The 19,508-nt window shown below is 42.5% G+C and overlaps 1 protein-coding gene and 1 non-coding gene across 2 annotated transcripts; both read left to right on the forward strand.

The window, feature by feature from the left end:
• Positions 1 to 86: 86 nt before the first annotated feature.
• On the forward strand, positions 87 to 16,363 carry LOC111667691 (G protein-coupled receptor 22). Its single transcript, XM_023423449.2, has 2 exons — positions 87 to 464; positions 12,300 to 16,363. Exon 2 carries the CDS (start codon positions 12,425 to 12,427, stop codon positions 14,120 to 14,122), a length of 1,698 nt encoding a protein of 565 aa, XP_023279217.1. The 5' UTR covers positions 87 to 464; positions 12,300 to 12,424; the 3' UTR covers positions 14,123 to 16,363.
• A 2,607-nt stretch (positions 16,364 to 18,970) lies between these two features.
• On the forward strand, positions 18,971 to 19,043 carry trnaf-gaa (transfer RNA phenylalanine (anticodon GAA)). The gene has a single exon. It is a non-coding gene; the product is annotated as a tRNA-Phe (tRNA).
• The last annotated feature ends 465 nt before the right edge of the window (positions 19,044 to 19,508 follow it).

Here is a 19,508-nt window from a genome sequence, read left to right on the forward strand (position 1 = left end):
CCCTCCACCCTCCCTCCCTCCGCTTGCAGATCACCGTATTGGTCGCAGGGATGGAGTCACTGCGCTCCAGCGAGCGGTTAGCGCATTGTCATGCGTGTGGCCGGTCCGTGTTTGGGATGCTGTATGAGCCAGCTGCATAGAGGTGGACAGGTGTAGCGTGCCGCGCTGAGTGGGGAACGCCAAAACACTTTGATATTAGCTGGTTTGTGAGCGGGCACCAGCCACTGGCGCGCTGTGTGTCTGCAGCCGTGGACCCCCTCCACCCCCCCACCTCTCCGGTCCACCCCTCCCCTCCTGCTGTAATATTTATGACAAAACGGAGGCAAATTATTCCGGTCACGTTTTTTGGCTGACAGCCAGCTGTCCCGGAGAGCGCTGGAGTGAATCGAGGTCCAGTGCTGGAGATAGCGCAGCGCGCCGACACCTGCAGTAGGATGTAAAGGGAATTCCCACTCACCAAACTGGTAAGTTCAACACTCAACAACAGCACTTCTTCTAATAACACTGGTTTTATAATTTCAAGTAAATATCTTCGGTGTCACCAAGATCACAGAAGTGTTTAGAGACAATTGGACTTATAAGGAATATTGGTTTTCAAATGAATAGACTGCATATCATCTGCAAAATGAAATAAATGCTGGGCTGTCTAGTGGAGGGACAGGACAGTCCAAACCCGTTTTGATACCGGAGGGACAATAAAACATCACCTCATTGTCAGACTATATGAGGGGCCTGAAAACAGCCTCCGGACTTGTCACTGGCTTATGTTCTTATGTTTTTTGCATTTTCGGACATGAAGTGACTGATCTGTGGGACACACATCTTTCAGCAGGTCATGATCATTCTGGCTTTCTTGTCATGTGCAGTAACAATCAGATGACACTTGTACAAGCTGGGCTATATTTTGTTTAGAAATTACAGGCTACTACACTATAAGACTATTATGATCAGTCGTCCTCCAGTAGATCCTGTAGTAATTTTGATACTCCAAGTCTCCCATTTTCCAGGGACCCACAGTGGTTGTTGATATGCTTCAGTCACATGGATGCGCCACGGAAGGTGTGCCGTTTGATCATTTTTAAGAGCTATGGCTCAGTTCACCAGCTATTTTTTTTCCTTGACATGTCATGTTTTAATTAGATAAATTAATTCCACCATGCACATGATGAGTTGGTCTTGAACTGTCTTAACGATCTGGATTTCAAAGGACTGTTTATCTGAGCTCCTCTGGATTTATTTAGCCTGTACCTTCAGGGGGAAACTGTCTCTGTATCTTCTTGCCTGATAGAAGATTTGCATTTTATACACCTAACTCCCGCTTTTATGTAATTATTAAATCTGAAATATGGTTCCCAATTTGAAATTAGTGTCAATGTGCAATACAGTTGTTTTAAACCCCCATAAGTAGCGATTATGAAGGCTGCAAATACTACTGTATATTTCCTCAATGCAATCTCTAACCCTGGCTCTTCTCTTTCTCAAATGCGGAACAGTGACAAATATTGTATTGAACATTGCTCACTCATGAGATGTCAAGTGGGAACATGTGGGATTGGAAGTGATGGGTTTCCTCCTGCTCAACACTGGTGCAACATTAGTTAAAGTTATGGCTCCTGATGGATTAGTTGATCAGGATCATATGAATGGTGAGGCAGGGCTTTTCATTAAAAAAACAAATCAAATTCTTGGGATTGGGTGCAGCAAAATGTTTTGTTCTTATATGATTTTTTTGCCATGTGATTTCCTCTGTTTAAGTTGTAAAAAAAAAAAAAAAGTTTTTCCATCAAAGACCTTTAATAATAACTTATATTTTCTCACTTTACTTTGACACTTGCTATATTCTTTCACATGACTGCATTCCCACTGTCACACCTTCTGAATTCTCTAATTCATTATTGCATTCATTGTTGTTTTATTGCTTACTAAGCATGAAATTTGTGAGCTACTGGCAGATAAAGGTTTCCTAAAATAGCCTATAGGAATGCTGTAGAGGAAGTAGACTAGTCGGTTTCATTTGTAAGGAATTATGGTAAAAACTAAATGTTGAGAATGCAGCTTGAAAAGCGCACAGTATTGCAAAGTAATGAAACCATTTTATTCCTGACTATATCCTCAATCTTACTTTCACTGTGATTTTTACCAGAATCTGCAGTTAATTATACACATCTGCAAATGTGTCTCAACAAGCTACTTAAAGGCACTGACTACCTCCTCCTGATATTAGGTATAATTAAGTGGCCTATATTAGGTCTGTTTGACTCCAAATGAACTTTTTTGCTGAGTATAAACATGAGGCAGATTGAAAACAGATTGTTAATTCCCACCTTTTCTGTAATGTTTCCTGCTTGCAGTTTATTTTTATGCACGTGTGTTTATGTCTGTTTCCTTCTCTTTCTCACATAAATCTCAGCTATGAATCCCAAAGGGACAATTGTTTTAATGCATTCACATTTCCATCCCCTGTGTGTTTGCTTTGCATTGTGTACTTGTGTTGGTGCAATGTGTTTATAGAGAAGCTTTGATGCTGGTGGGGAAATATTCCCACCACACGTGTCACTCTCCGGCTAGATGCTGCAGCGTGGTTGAGGTACGCTGTCATATTGTGTTTCAGCACGATGTGCTAAGGAGAACTCTACCTCTGATCTCCTGTTGATTGAGAGGAGATAGTGATGGGCTTGTTGTGGGTATTGCAGGACAACAACAGTGTGAGAAAAGCACACAAGATTAATGTAAGAGCAGCTCCATTGTCGTGCAAAGTTCCCAGAAAGCTTCTGAAGTGTGTTAGGTTTACAGTGCATATGAACGATGGCACAGCTGGAAAAAAGTTTGCTTTCCACAGGCAATTCAAAATCTTCAAGCTGTTATGTTAATATATCATAACTGTGTCTGTAATTTTGTCTTGTAAACAAATGGCTGGATTGTTTACTAGCATGGCAGATGTCGAATGTGTACAAAATCCCACGGTAGTTGCAAGAAACAATTATATTTACTGCTGTAAAAGCCTCTGGCAACATTATTTTCTCTTTATTTAGAGCACCATTTTTGACTGGACTGGACACACTCTTACTAATCAGCCTAGTTGACCCAAGCCAAAGTCATCTCACAAACCTTGGTGTTCCTTTTAGCATTAAAAATACAAGTTCACATGTCCTTGCATAAAGATGCAGCCTCTGAACAGAAAAAAAAAAGCAAAACATGATAAACACCAGTGACTGACTTCCACCCAGACGCATTGATAACTGACGACTTAGACTTCTCATCCTTCTTGCCAGCTCACTCATGTTCACCACGTGAAATTAAAAGCACACTACACTTTAATTCCTATCCTAATATAGTAAGTAACAAGGTGTGAGTGCGTGGCGAGATAGAGATGAAGGAGATCTCAGCACCAGATAGAACTAAAGCAGGAGGGCGATAGTGAAAAAGCAAACCATGACGAGCAAACGGAGAAGAGATGGAACTATAAATCATCAGAAGAGCAGAGTGGAGTGACCACGGTGAAGAGAAGACCCATATACAAAGACTTTATACACTCACTGTGGCCACAGTAACACAGCTGCTTCCTCGCTTATGTCTTACATGACATAATTAGAAATGTTTTTAAATATAATTAAATGTGTATTTTCATGATGCTGCTGCATTTGCTATATTAGCTGGAAGCTGACAGACATATGATGTAAGTGTGAATGAGGTTTGATTGACACCACAAGTATTTAGTATTTACTTTGCCCCTCTTAATGGTTTTCTCATGAAACCCCCCCATGTGGGAATACAAAATGAATGATTTTTTGGTTGCGTGTATGTGTGTATATATGTGTGTGTTGGTCTTCCCCTCCCTCAGGTACGACCTCTTTCTGTCATTATGGTGATAGTACAGATGCCTCTAGGCCAAAGATATCCTGTCTGCAGGAGATAAATGGCTTTAATTGAGCTCTAATTGCCCTCTGGAGTGAAAAACTTTAATCATTTTAACCGGAAGCAGAAAACTTCAGTCTCTCTTTTTCTAGCACTCCATCAGTTCCACTTATTCCATTGCTCAGTCCATTGTCTTCAAATCTATTTTTGAAGTTCTCTGACCTCCTCCTCTGCTCTCCACTTCTCATGATATTTTGGTGCAAAGAGATTTCTCTCTCTGCAGGCACTGATTTGCTGAAGCAAGGTTTGATGAAACAAAGAAATACAAGAGTACAAAATTGTCAAAAAATATTTTCTCTGCTGGGTTTCACTTGGTTTCACTGGGATGCCTTGTTTAAGTTACCCTTTGGACTTTCTGACCCATAATAGTGCTATGGAGCAGTGTTTGAATATGAGTAGCCCCCCCCCCCACTTCACTGATATACAAGTGTAATGCAACAAGGAAAGCAGCAGTGCACCAACAAAAGGCCCGGAAGAAAAAGACTGCTGATGGTAAAAGTAATCAAAGAATGCACCATCCAATTTCTTATCCAGTTGTGTACACACTCAGTCATATAGACCATTGCCGCATCATTGATGGAAAGTTTATACACTTGATCTGTTCAACTGGAACAAGTGTGGGGATTTTTTCAATTTCTTTTAATTTACACTATTTCTTTTTACATTCTGCAGCATTTAGATTTATGGTGCAGTAACTCTTTAAATTATCTTTCAAATGAAAGAGCTGGAAAAAAACAAATTAATGTGCTAGTTGAAGCATGTGGCATGCCTCACCAGAAAGGGGTACTCTAGCAATATAGAATCACACTCCCCTAAAGATAGACTAAAATAAAATGATGACATTATCTGGGTTATGTTATTCAGACTTTGATGAGGCTCCCCCCTGAGCCACAGTAGACACGATACAACTGTGTCCACAGTCCGTGTAGTACTTCTGTGACAGGTAATTAATTTTCATGTGTAAAATCTGTAACAAAAAAAAAATGAAAGAAAGAAAGAAAGGAAAAGAAACTCTACAATTCTGGGTGAGCATCTTCTATAAGTGTGTGTACGATTACATTCAGGGCCTCAGTCTAGCCATGTACACATCAGTGAGGGTCACAGTAGCGAGTTAGGCCTGTTATCACACAAACAGCGGCTGGTTTGGTGCTTTGTCACGAGGGCAACATTAAAGCGACCACAGACCCCACACCCCACACCCCACACTGTGACTTGACTATTTATCCACAACACTCCAACACACGCATCGACACAGGTTTGTACAGCGCACAGGCTACTTCAGTTTGACGACTGCATTCGGACAATCCATTAACTCCCGATCAGGAGAGCTGTTGAAATACTGTTGAGAGATTGGAGGGAGACATTGCTTATTGTAAGCAATCTCTTAAGAGCACATAAGGAATGAAGGCACAATTACTGGTATAATAGAAATATAATGAACGCTGTTATAATTCTCCATTTTATCCTGTTTTATCGTCTTACCATCATTATTACTAATCATAGCTATTCTGTTTGATGGGCCAGTGAACAGCCTCGCAAAGCGCTGATTTATGTAACAGTCTCCACTTTTACTTCATTTCGCCAGCTTTCACACTTGATTTTGATTTCTTCTTGTTTTAAAGAACTGTGATTGCATGGCAGCTTGATTACTGCTTATTGATGGGTAGCGCCTGTAATAGCAAAATTACAGGCTTGGGACGTCATAGCTGGATATAGGGCACAGAGGAGTGTCCTTAATGAATGGTGAAGCCAAATGAAATCCATCGAACACGCTGTCAAGTGGTAATGCTCCAGAGCTGTCTGGAGACCAAGGCCTTCTTTCTATTCAGAGCTGTTCCTATGGATTACAGGCTGTGATAATTAACCTGCCCACTATAGATTCCTTATTGATGTACCTGTAACAGCCTCTCAGAGTTGAGGGACATGAAGTGACTGGACGTATGAGTTTTTATTTTACTTACAAGGTCTCTGATGTAATGACAGCAATCTGTGAGAAGCTACTTGTACGGCTGCATTATGAAAAACTACTTTAATATTCAGAATCACAGAATAGTCTATCCCGGCAATCTGAAGGGGATCATACAAAGATATCGTACAGTAAAGAGCGGTGCTGGTTGTAAGATGGGTGGTGGGGGGAGGAGGCGAGGCGGCACAACTGGGACTATTCAAAAGAGAGATGGATAGAGGTAGTGAACAGGGAACAAACATTCCCCTCCAGCGAGCACACGACTCAGCATCCATCTGCACACCCCTAAGCCTCCTTCTCATCCATCACTCCTTCACTGCACCTACACCCATTTTCATCTTACCTCCCGTTATCTCCATCCCTTTCTCCCTAACTTGTCTCAGACATAAGTGCAGATGGGATTCAGCAGTTTCTTAAGCACACAAGATGTCATTCACCTCCGATAGCAATCCATCTTCCGCTGTATCTGTGGAGAGCATATGGGCAGGGAGCGTGTGCACAGACGTGGGTGGCTGTGTGGGAAGGCGGCAGTTAGTGATACATTGTGAACTACATGGTGTGCTCGTGTGTCTTCGGCAAGCTTGGCAGGAGTTATGATAACCCATTTTTAAATGTTACAGTTTTAAGTGTTGCCTGGCCTTACCTACAGTGTAGCGGTGTTGGTTTTAACACTTCCAGAGTTACACACCCACCTGTAATAAACATACAGTATTCAGCTTGTTGTGTGTTCTCAAATTAAAGCTGCATTTCTCCTGAAGTTGGTCAGAAACACATTAGCTAGGCTGGGATGTTGTTGCTCTCCAACTGAGCGGGTTGTGTTGTTGGCCTGTCCAGGCTGGTTTGTTGGGAGCCTGCCAGGGATGCTGCTGCCCAGCTGGTGGCTGCTTGCTGTTAGCGCTGCTGGGTGAATTGAGTGGGAAAATTAAGCCTTTGATCGATTGTCTCACTGCAGACATTAGGAATACCTAAGACAGCCATGAGTCAGCGTGCTGCATGCACCATCATCCTCTTTGCTTTCTGTCTTTTTCCTCCTTTTCTCCTTCACTCCCCCATTCTTTTCTGCCTCTGTCTTCTGTCCCTTTCTTCCCTAAATGTCAGCTTTTGGTGTCAGTCCAATAGAATTAAAGAACAAAGGCAAAGTCTCACCATTTTTACTGACATTTTACAATTTAAAGTAAAGTAAAGAAATTAACCAATAAACCATAACAGCAGCTACAGTGCCATTTTTGTGCATCTGTAGTCAGATCTTTGTTTTTTGTTATCAGAACAACCAGAGACTGATTACCAGCCAAGCATTTTTTTTCCAAATCTGATTTTTGGGGAAAAAGTGATACACATCTACTTTAGTTATTGTTGTCCTCATGTAAACAGCACTGATGATCCCCCTCCCTGAGGTGGACCCAAGCGCAGGCATTCATGGAGGAGCTGGATGATTTCCAGCATCTGAATATAAACAGCAGCAGGTATGCAGATTGAAAATAAGGACTCGTGGCAACAGAACAGACTAACAAGACTAACTTGAAGCAATCCATTGTGGAGCTTATTCAAACCTGAAGCGAGGTGTGGTCGACCAAACAAGACTTTTCAGATAAACATTATATGGCCTAGACAGCAGTGCTGTTCATCATTTTACACCCTCAGGAATAAGAAAACTGAGTGCATGAAGTTTTATCGAGGGCACAGGCGGTGCTTACATTTAAATAATTAGCAAACTACAGCCTCACGTGTACCAACCACATTGTCACAGTGAGTTGAAAGGGGGAGAGTGCCCTCAGGCTCGGTGCAGGATCAGCACTTTCAGCAACAGCAGGTTGAGACCTCGGCACACAGCAGCACGATGGACAGCAGTCATGGCACAAAGGAGCAGATTTAATAAACTGTTTCTGCCTCAATTCAGACGCGCCCAGAAACGTGTGTGTGTATTATTTATCAGACAGGTTCACTGGCATGGAAGTGCCGTTTCCCTGTCATCTGAGGTGCATCTTGTGTGAAACGAAGTGAAGTGTGTCTCTATCCATTAAAGGGAGGATCACGCAAATGCTGTTTTAGTGTATTTACTAGTTGATGTGATTTGAGAGACTGGGTGCGAAACAGTTGAGTCTGAGGGAAAAAGAAGGCAGACGTAATATAGAAACAAAACACAATGTGTGACTAAACATGGAGGACAAAGAGTTGTGTCATTAAATTTAAGCTTGAATATGACCTTGGCATCCACTGAGTTGCTGCATCACTATGCTGACGGCAAAGAGCGTTTTGCTGCAGTTATCTTGGGAGTCTAGGGAAGAAATAACCCGTATCACTGCCATCTACATCCTCCACCCTGCTCTGGTTTGAGCTTGGCCAGTTGCTCTGTCTGTGGCAGCTTCCCTTACAATGGTGGGGAAAATTTTATCACTAGTATTTCATTTTCAGCGCACATTTTCTTAATTTCCTCAGAGGCCAAATCTGTGCACCTATATAACCACGTCACTGTTAGTTGGAGCCTTCATGACCTGGACATTATCCATTCTGTTCTTCTGACATATCCTCTCTGTGTGTGCCGGTGATGTGTGTTATTTTACTGAGACATACCAAACAAACAGGCCAGGAGAATGAAATGCTTCACACTGGATGTTGTCTGGGCTAAAAGAATGGCTGCTGTTTGTCTTTGTGTTGGGCAGAAGTAATTTATCCTCTGGCAGGACATGCGTCATCAGGGGAAAAAACTAAAAAGATGGATATCTTAGAGTGTGTGTGCAAAGTGTATGCAAGATTGCAAAAGAAAAGAAAAAGTTAGAAAAGAAAGAGAGAAGCTCAAAGTCTCACACTGACAACAGAATCTGCTCTAGCATTTACCCCCTGATATTGTGAAAAGGAGCTTGACAACCTGTCATCTCCTACCCGACACGTATAATAACCCTGACAGCTGCGTCCGGGAAGTTGTGCAGTCTAGGATACTGTCAGTTTGTTGTGGTTGTTTTGGAGCAGAGCACAGAATCCACAGTAATTGAGACACCAGATTTGATGAAAACACAAAGCCAAAGTAAAATCTGTGGATATAGTCAATCATTTGATTCCATACTGAACCAACCAGCCACATTATTTAGCTTTCATGCTGTTGATTGATGAATAAGGAGGGGGCACTTGAGTTTTGTGTTTTAAGGCTGTGTCTGAAATTAAGTTGTCCCCTATGACGCTCACAACAGTATTCAATAGACCTGTTGGTGTAAAAATATTTTTTTGTCTTCAGATTAACTACCAAAGCAGAGCTGTCAGAAAGCTTGTCAGACTTTTTTTAGATTTGAATGTTTGTTTGTTTGGGTCATTTCCTAATATAGCATGTTTTGTAGTCCATGCCTTGAGCTCCCTCTACGCCTTTCCCTTCTGTCTGACTTGTCAGTCACAGGATGCAATTCATGGTGCCAAAGTTTCACCTTGTTTCCAGCTATTTTCTTTTGCCACAACTTCCTCAGCCAACTTGCACAGAAATACACACATACAGTACATACACTCGGGTGGGTTGCAACGGTACAATTATTAGAACCAAAACATTATTACAGCAGACAGCAGTGCACTGACATGGACCTCTGTGTAGCTTGTTGTTGCTCTGAGTTACCAGGACCACAAAGTGAGTAAGATCTGTAACCTCAAATGAACCTGACTTTTATTGATTTCCCACTAAAACACACTAACACTGGTGATCATTATCCAAAGTTCAGCACCCGGCCTCCACATTTTCATTTTCCTTGTCCCTCTCTTGCTGTAAATACTAGAATATCGTGACTTTTCCTGCCCGCAGGTCAGAGTCACAGCTGCTCATATAAAGAGCTTCTGACATTTTGTCTTGCCCCCAAACCACATGCAGACAGACACTTTCTACTCTTTTGTCTGTGGTTCTTTGCGTCTCTTACCAGTTCATCACAGGACTGATTGTGGCTCATTGTTTCTCTTCAGCATGAATGACTTTTGCTGAAAGCTTCTGAGTCTGTTCATTTCACCAGTACGCAATCATCCCCTTCTAATTAATGGCAGGACTTTTAAGAGAAACGGATGATGGCCTAATGATTGATGAAACTGATCAAATCAGTGACTGCAGAACAATTTACTCTTGTCAAGAAGTACTGAACATGTCTCTGTTTTGTTTTTCACATTATCTGCGAATAATGAAATTTAGATCGCAGTTGATTGTGTTATATCATCCCATTATTCTGCTCTGGAGTTTTCAAAGCTACTTATTTAGCTCTACACACATCTTTCCCTGATATTCATTTACTGCAGTGTTTTAGACAACCTGCACATGAGCCGGAAGACGCTGCTTGGTCAATGTGGTATTGACATGTATGTTTCCTCTGTGATCGGTATAAGTGACTAATTGTCTAATATATCCGAAGTGTTCCTTTGTTTGCTCCATGATCCTCTGTTGCACCATCTTGTCCACCATACTGAACAAAAAGAGTAAACACAATTGATTCTGATGGCATTATACAGTCACGCCGCACTGAATATTCTTGTGTTAGATGCTCAGTGTCTTAGTCTTAAACACATGGATGGATCTAGATGAAGAACATTTTACAACCTGGACACTGTCTGTGAAATCAGATGATATTGCTGTAGTTTTGCAACCCTGAGTCCAAATTTCCATTGTCAGTTCAATACTTTCTTGACTGTTTAGGGCAAAGGAGAAATATTACAAATACTGAAGCTGCCTCCAACATTTTAAAAATGCTACTTTTGTTCACTTAAGTCACATACTTTGTGATACTGTGATCAAACATTTAAGAACCCTTTTTTTTTTAACTGCAGCAGGTGTTAAAGAGAGGGAATAGAACAAATTCACTGGCAACTGTTTTATGCAGCACTCAAAATGAGAGCACAGGTACCCGTGAGAGGATGAGATAGCAAGCGCGTTTGTGTGCTCCCTTGCCTCAGGCTTGTTAAATTGGCAGATCGATGACGCTTTAAATCAATGTTCCAGCAATACTGCAAACCCCATGGAACCCATTAGTGGATTAAGATAGACCACTGTTCCACACTGAGTCCTGTTCTGCCTGCAGGTCCTTTCCACATGACAAATGGGAGGAAAAACTGTGAAATGAAACAAAGGGAAAAGGGCAAACAAGAGGGTGAGAACAAAAGCTGTGGCAGGGGAAAGGTTGACAGCAAAGGCTGGGGTCAAAGCTGCCAGTAAGGACACACCTGAAGCTCTTCTTCATTCAGAGGGCCAGGGAGGGAATAGCTTTCTTTCTCACTATATACAGACAAAGGATCTTCTCTTGAATCAACCAGCACTTTAGGAGCTTTATATGGTTCCTTCCGAGGCACAGGAGATCATCCAGCCGGCCATGAATAACATGCTCTACATGCAAAGCAGCTTGTCTCAGCCAGGAAACTGAAAAAGGGAACAGGGAGTAGGAAGGGATGTGAGGGATGTAGCTGAGCACAGGAGAAAGGGGGTGTTGAGAGAGGATGCCAGGGGAGCTGGTCTTCCTCTGCTAGCATTGTTTATGTGCCACTGTCTGTGGATCATTGATCCATTTGTCTTCATTACGTCTCCCTGTGAGAACTATTAACTGCTGCCACCCTCAGTTGGGTGCCTGCTATGCTGACATGCACTACATGGTCTCTCTATCAGCGTACCAATGTCCCTGCCACCTCTCGTCTCAGAGGTAAAAGCTGACAGTTTTATACCGCTTGTGGAGACAAAAAAAAAAAAAAAAGATTTAACAGGAGGGATATATATTGCCATTTACTGGATTTGTACAGTTATTAACTGTCTTCACAAGACAGCATGTAATATGTCACTGCCATCTTAACAGTACAGGTGGGGCTGATTCTTGTATATTTGTGTTATCCTGCAAGCTTCCTCTCTGACCCATATAATATATGTTGCATAAGAATGAGTCAAACATCCGCCCACTCATGCTCATGAGAAGCATGGCTACGTCTTTGTAACAGTTTTCAACATGGTATAAGAACTGTAAGCATAGCCAGGAAATAAATCCCCATTGGTTTATTAAAATCTGTAGACCTTTTAGGGATCCTCTGCTGAGTCCCTGCTTAATGCATTCACACCTTCAAATGTCAACCAAGAGAGATCCTGCTACAATTCCTCTCCTCTCAACTGTCACCATTGTGTATGCGAAGCATGTTGTTGTCAAACTGCCTGAGCCCAGTGAGACATCATGGGTCATCAGCAGCAGCTTGAACGGCACCCCATGATTCCAATCGACTGCCAAGATCGCTTTCACCTCGCTTTGTCAAATCGTAGCTTCTCCTCCCTTGTGAAATTTGACACGTTTGACTTGTACTTGTTGTACAGGGTTATTTCTGAGTAAATATGAGACAAGCTGACTGCTAATCTGCCTGATCTTTCTCTGTCCTCCCTCTGTCTGTCTCTTCCTCTTCTTCTTTCTGTATCTTTTTTTTATTTTTTTTATAGAATCAACCACAGATCTGGCCAACGTCCTCACTGCTGTCTCATTTGACCCAGGGGAAAAGGAGAGACAGAGCATGGTCTGGTGTGGCGGCAACTGTTGCTATGTGTGAAGGAGTGCTGTGGCGTCAATGGAGACCGAAGGCTATCGCGATCTCCTGGAGACCAGCGATGGTCAGGGGGTAGGCCTGCTGGATGGAGGGGGTGAGGTTGGGGTGGAGGAGGGCTGGAGCACGCCCTACCCTCTGGGTTTCCAGGTGTCTTTGACCACTGTGCTGATGCTGGAGCTGGTGTTGGGCTTCAGCAGCAACCTGACCGTACTTGTGCTCTACTGTGCTCAGTCCAACCTGGTGGATTCAGTCAGCAACCTAGTCACGGTCAATCTCCATGTGCTGGACATACTGGTCTGTGTGCTGTGTCTGCCACTAACTGTGGCTGTGATCCTGCTACCAGCTAATGGAAGTGGAGTTGGCAGCCTGGCCACTCTGTGCTGCTTTCATGAGGCCTGTGTCACGTTTACTAGTGTGGCCACAGCGGTCAATGTACTCGTGATCAGTTTGGACCGATATGACATCTCAGTGCGTCCAGCCAGTCGCCTGCTGACCCCCAGGCGTGCTGCGCTGCTCCTGGCAGCAGTGTGGGCTGTGTCTCTGGCTGTCTTCTTCCTGCCCTTCCTAGAGGGGGACTTCTTCTCTTCGAGGGCTGAGGACGGTGACGATGAGGAGCCGGAAAGGCTGAACAATGTCTCTGAGTTCACCACTGGACAGACACCCATTTTTTCCTCCCTTTCTCCTTCTTCGTTACCCTCCACTCACCCCTCCTCCTCCTCTTCACATCACCTGCCTCCAGTATGGCAGAACAGGACACTGCTGTGTGTCGGAGGGCAGGGGTATTACACAGGCCTGGCTATGTATTACCACTTGTTACTCCAAGTGCCATGCTTCTTCATCGCTGTGGCCGTCATGTTGTTCACCTACTCCAGGATCCTACAGGCCCTCAACATCCGCATTGGCTCTCACATGATGAGGGGTACACGTACAAAGGACTCCACCTGCAGGATACGCTGCAGGAGGCAAAGGAGGAAGGATCTGAGTCTGCCCACAGAGGTGGTGTCCTCCAACCAGAACCAGAACCTCAGCCATCCTCCCCTCATCCCATCTCCCACCCCTACACCCACATCACCCCCACCGCTCTCCTCTATTCCCCAAGGGATGTCTGACAGTGGAGCAACAGTCACTACTGTCAGTACTGCTGCTACCACCCCCATCGCGACTACACCAGCCACCCCTGCTTCTCCAACCCCAGCTTCAGCTTCAGCCTCAACGCAGACCCACGCCACCTCACAACTGCCTGCCTCCTCCATGGGTGTCCAGGCCTCGGTTTCTGCCATCATCGCCTTGAGGCGTGCAGTGCGCAGACACAGAGACCGCCGAGAACGTCAACGCCGCGTCCTAAAAATGTCCCTAATCATCATATCCACCTTCTTGGGCTGCTGGGCCCCTCTGTCTGCAGTCAATGTTCTGATCCTGTGTCTGGGTCCCAGCGACAGCCTGGTGCGGCTCCGACTGTGCTTCATAGCGATGGCTTATGGAACCACTATCTTTCATCCTCTGCTCTATGCTTTCACCAGACAGAAGCTACGCCGTGCCCTCAAAACACGTGTCAAGAAAAGAGTAGTGTCCCTTCTGCAGGTGGACCCAGCTCTCAGCGGGGGCACAGTTATTCATAACTCCTGGGTGGAGGGGGGGGGCCAGAGGAAGAGTCGCAAGCCACGGGTGGAGGCCAGTGATGGCACTGATCGATGTCTCACAGAGGCAGTGAGGGAATGATGCTGGTCTTCGGCGTGCACATGTGTGTTTGCATGTGTGAGAGTGTGTGCGTATGTGTGTGTGTGTGTGTGTGTGTGTGAATTTGAAGAATTGTATGTATCGTACTAATTTGCGGGAGACGGATCCTGTGTATATTCATGCATGGGTGTGAGAGAAATAAGAGAGCCAGTTTGTTTACAAAGGTCAGGAGAAAATCCCATGACCTCTGGTTCCATGCAGATGTGGAAACAGGTGAGTCCTGAGCTCTAATTAGAGGCAGCTTTCTGCTCTTCTTACACTCACCTTCATTAGTCCACTTCCTGACCGACAAGGTGGCCACTGTTTCACCATGGCAACAAAGGCCAAGCATTATGCCAACACCATAACCATTGCTACTGAAAATACTAGTGTGCACCCCACGTGTAGGGTAAGGGGTAGATTACAGCAAATGCATACATTATTGCTCCTACTTGCACTTTCAACTTGCATGTGCATGTATATATGCACAGATAGAGACACGCACACACACACACACACACACACTCACACTCACACTCACACGCACACACACACACACACACACACACACAATTAATGCACACTGATCTATTTTTAGTCATTATCTGTGAAAGCACACCAATAACTACCTGCACAGATATTCTCAGTGAGAAAAATGTAAATGGAAGTCTATATCTCTCTTTCTTTCCCTTTTTTTCATACCTTAATTGAGTTATTAATATATTCTCATGGTGCTGAATGTCCGGCTGTATGTTTACAACAATGTGTCAGAGCGAAAGAGTTTGCACATACTTTATATGGTATAGCAAATTAATGGCAGGTAAATGCAAGCAAATCAGATTCAAAGTTTACAGGCTCACATGAAACTACCAGGAAACTGCAAAAAAACTGATTCAGATTTCATTTCCAATAAGCACCATATTTTAGAAGAATGTGCGCAAGTTAAAGCTAAAAAGGCATGACCTTTTTCTTTCAAAATAAACTTCAATGGTCATGATGACGTAGGCAAGGATATTTGTGTGATTGTGTTTGTATGTTTACATGTGTGCATGCATGTGTGTTGTGCGCGTGTAACAAGTGTGTGTAAATGAATAAACGAGCGTGTCCGTCCATGATTATGTGCAATAAATCGTGAGCAAAGCAATGACCCCTAGGATGTGAACAAAGAGAATGTGAACACAGAATTGTTGGTTTTCTATTTACGCTTTAGATAACAGGGGGAAGAGAGAAGAAAGAGGACTTTATCTTTATCTATCGAGTGACAGCAGAAGGCCGCTGGGGACAGTATAAAAACAAAATATATGGAGCAATTGTAACTATGTGTATATGACAGGCCACTGTAATATTACTGAAATTGTATCAAAGTTTTAAAGTGGGAATCAAAGGGCAATATTTTGTGAAAACTTCATTAAAACTGTCACTGTAGTCACTGCAGGTTAACTAGCATCTTAAACCAGAGAAATCCAAACATGGAAAAACAACCACTGACACGGTAGGACGTCTCCTCATGTTAGCTGTTTGTTGCTCTGGAGGACAGAGTCACTGCTTCTGGACACTGCAGAAACAGACACACCTCCGTCAGCTTCTGGACTGAGTCCTGGACACGTTACACTATATCTGTATCTCTCTTTCTCCTCAGGGCTTCATGTCTCTTATCCAGACATGCTGGACATAAAACAATAAACCAGTCCTCAATCAGCTCTTGTATTATGGGTGTTACAGTAGGTAAACATTAATGTCAGTTAGTAGATAGAATACACTTTAAACTTTATATGGGCTCAAGTCTTGGAGAGCTTCTTGGGCTTTGGGCTATCTCCTCTTTCATCCTCACCTCTTTTACACTATTTGTGAGCCAGACAGAAGACAGTAATTCTTGTGTATTCATGTACATTTTTCAGGGATGTAAATATTTAAGTGTCTGTTTTGGGTTTTAGTAAAACTTGATCACAATCATCTGCCGGACAGAAAATCAGCCATTGTGATCAACTCTGAGTGAGTTGGAGTGAGTTACTGTAAAGAGAAATCCATGTAAGCGTATTTGTGTTAATACTGTATGTGTGTACACTGTACTGTACATTTATGACCATGTGTATAGAGAAATATTAGTATTGTATAAGATTTATATTATGTGTTATTGTATAGAACAGAACAGAATCTGTATTAAAAAGGTGATCTATCTACGAATTGATCTATCTGTTAATTCACATGTTTCATGTTCATGTTTTTACTTACAAGGAAATTTAATTCCAGAGGAAAAGCAATTGTACAGTGTTTATATTTCATACAGATGCATTTTATCTGTTATAATATTTAAAATAAGAAAAGTGAGTGTCTCCTTTTTCTGTTTTACACATTTAACACAATGGAAATGAAAAAGGAAAGGAAATATGATATAAATCATGAAGAAATGGCACATTGTTTTCTAATTTAATAACCTGGAAGACCTTCATAACATGTTTTAATTATAGACTTAATAATCCGAATCATTTACAGTATAATTGTGCAGACCAACTTTCAACCAAACAACCTTTTTGAATACAGTGATGTCTCTGAAATCATTAGAGAAGGATATGATCTGTAAATGGAAGAATATGCCAATTTTGTCACTCTTTTATTATCAGTCGGAGGCTTTTTAAAAATAAAGTTTCATCACAAGCCTTCCATCACAATTGCCACTATATAATTTTCAAAGGGAACTGCTTAGATTCATCCTCGTGACTTGGGATGTCCTTCATCTCTCATCCTCTGCAACATACTGTCCAAATCTGTCTTTTTTTGCAGCTGTCCCTCGCTTTCTACATTTCCTGTTTCCACTCCCCATTTCTCTGATCCCTAAATTTAGAAACTCTGTCCCAGATAGTTGCAGTATTTAGTGCTGACTGTAGTGAACCCTCAGTATGCTTGTGTGCCTGTGATGTGGCAACTGTGCTCATCACCAGTACTAATGAAGATGAAACTTGTTAGTCAGGTAAGCATCTGTCGGGGAATCTCAGCCTCTTGATGTTGACACTTCAATTTTTTATTTTTTACCAGAACAAATCTGTCCGTACATGTGGTGTGTGTGAGTATTTGTTGCCTTACTGATTTGTGCAGTGAATCAACACTGAAGATTCCTCCATCCTGCTTGATAATCTCATCAGTCCTCTTTCACACCCACGTTTCCTCCCTTGGTTCTCCTTCTCTTTATTCCGCCGGTCTGCATCTCTCTCATCTCTTATCCACACTCACTCCTTCCAGAACAAAGCGAAGAACAGCTGCAGTGACGGTGAAGGAAGGAAAGTCACCTTGGGGGTGACAGAGGAACAAAAACATGAGACAGAGATGGAGTGAGAGAAAGAGAGAGAGAGAGAGAGGGAATTAGAGGCAGTGTGGAGGGGAGATTAGGGGGAAAAGAGGGAAGGGAAGGGAGGCATAGAAGCTGGCATTGATCATCATATGACTAATAAAAGGACAGCACTGCATCACTGCAGAACCCTGTTAGAAAAAAGAAAAACAAATGCTAATGGTAAGTGCAGAATGATAAGATTAGAGAGCTACACTGTTTTCTACCACTGATGGCTCAGGAGTCTTATATATTGCTCTTGCCTATCATACTGTGAAAATATCTTCACATTTGGGTGTCATCCAAAAAACCCACAAGTCAGTAGCAAACAAGTATTTAAAGTCTCTACCCTCTTTTATGATTTATGGCAAATAATTCAACCAGTAGTGACTTTGATATGTTTTGGCCATTGTCTGAGCTCAGTAATGGATGGACTGTAGAACAATAGACTGGCAGCACTTTATCAGGCCTTTATGTAACTGTTGGTCCCAGTTCTTCTAGTTCTCATTTCTTGCAGTTGATGCCATATTTAATGAGCACTAAGTGGCGTGCTGATTTTTCACAGACCCAAATAAGAGAAAAGTAATTCAATATATATATATTTTTTTGTCAAATACATAGAATATTCTAAAATACACTGCACTTAAGGTAATTAAACCTACGAGGATGCAGATGCATGCTTTCCATATCTGTTATTTAAATAAATGTATATTAAAGACAATAAGTAATGGTATAAAATGTGTTTAGAATATTTACCTTTTGTATTGATTTAGATTTTGCAAAATGTTTGTTCCTACAAACATATAGTGGCCCTGAGAATTCAACACAATGCCAATTAAGAAAACACATGCAAACATTAAAACCCAAATGACTTCAAAACATCTTTATCAATTTGACAACATGTTCTGCAAATACTGACAATAAAACCAAATACACGAACATGCTTCAAGTACTCCCAACACAACGGAAGTGTTTCCGGGGGACACTAAAAGTGATGAACCTGACTGGGATGCACTTGTTCAAAACCCAATTGAGACTGTTGAAGATAAAAGCATTGGACATGCATTGAGCTCTCAGGGCCACCATAAAGTGCATCCCAGCCAGGTTCATCCCTTTTTTTCGAATTAAGTTTTTCTCCATGTTTTTTCTGCCTTAATTCCGATAGCGAGAGAGAGAGAGAGGGCCACGTGTTGGACTCGAACCCGGACCGCCGCTATTAGGACTACACCTTCATGGTAAGCTCTACCATCTTTTCAAGGGACAGAGGTTCACAGTGAATAGTATGGCGACCAGCGTTTTATGGTCACTAGTGGCGCCATCTTGTGTTCAAACGTATGAACAACTGCAGCTGAACATGGATAAAATGTTAGACTTGTAGTTCTTTGCTCCTACTTCCTTACTGTGGTGTTGGCAGAGTTGGATCGGTCGGTAGGTAAGACTAGCTTTGACCGATAGCTACCACCACATCGCATAAACAACGGCTTAAAGCATTTAGATAAAATATTTTCTACCTCTATATAATGTATCGCGCCGAAATAGCTCAGTTGGGAGAGCGTTAGACTGAAGATCTAAAGGTCCCTGGTTCGATCCCGGGTTTCGGCAGCAGATGTGATCATCCTTTTCCCCGGCTTTTTGTGACAGCTTTTCAACATGGTGAGCATGTAATATCGACAATTAGCACAACTAAGGACAATACGTTAAACAAAAAGCATGTTAATATGCCACTAAAAAGATACATATATTATAGAAACTTCATTACTCCATAACACGCATACCTAAGTACTTAGTTAAGTACAAATCGGCAGCAAATTTGGCAACCTAACGTTGAATGTTTAGGCGATGGGAGTGCAGCAGGAGCTGTGAAATAAGCTGTAGCTGTGTACTTTTACAGCACTGTTCACCTTTACTTAACAGAAAGTGCAATGCACTCCGATAACCTGCAATACTACCACTAGTAAACAATTATAGTAGTAGATAGTAAGTCATAATCACGAGATAAGGTCTATTATTCTCTTTTTTTTAAGCTTCGGTACAGTGCTGTAGCCTATATATGGGGACAAAATTAAG

Source organism: Seriola lalandi, unplaced genomic scaffold (genome assembly GCF_002814215.2).
Source record: "Seriola lalandi dorsalis isolate HSWRI2012SDOR001 ecotype SW California unplaced genomic scaffold, Sedor1 jcf7180002054692, whole genome shotgun sequence".
Lineage (NCBI taxonomy): Eukaryota > Metazoa > Chordata > Actinopteri > Carangiformes > Carangidae > Seriola > Seriola lalandi.

Coding starts and splice junctions, on each gene's coding strand:
- LOC111667691 (XM_023423449.2), top strand. CDS start 12,425: ATGGAGACCGAAGGCTATCGCGATCTCCTGGAGACCAGCGATGGTCAG.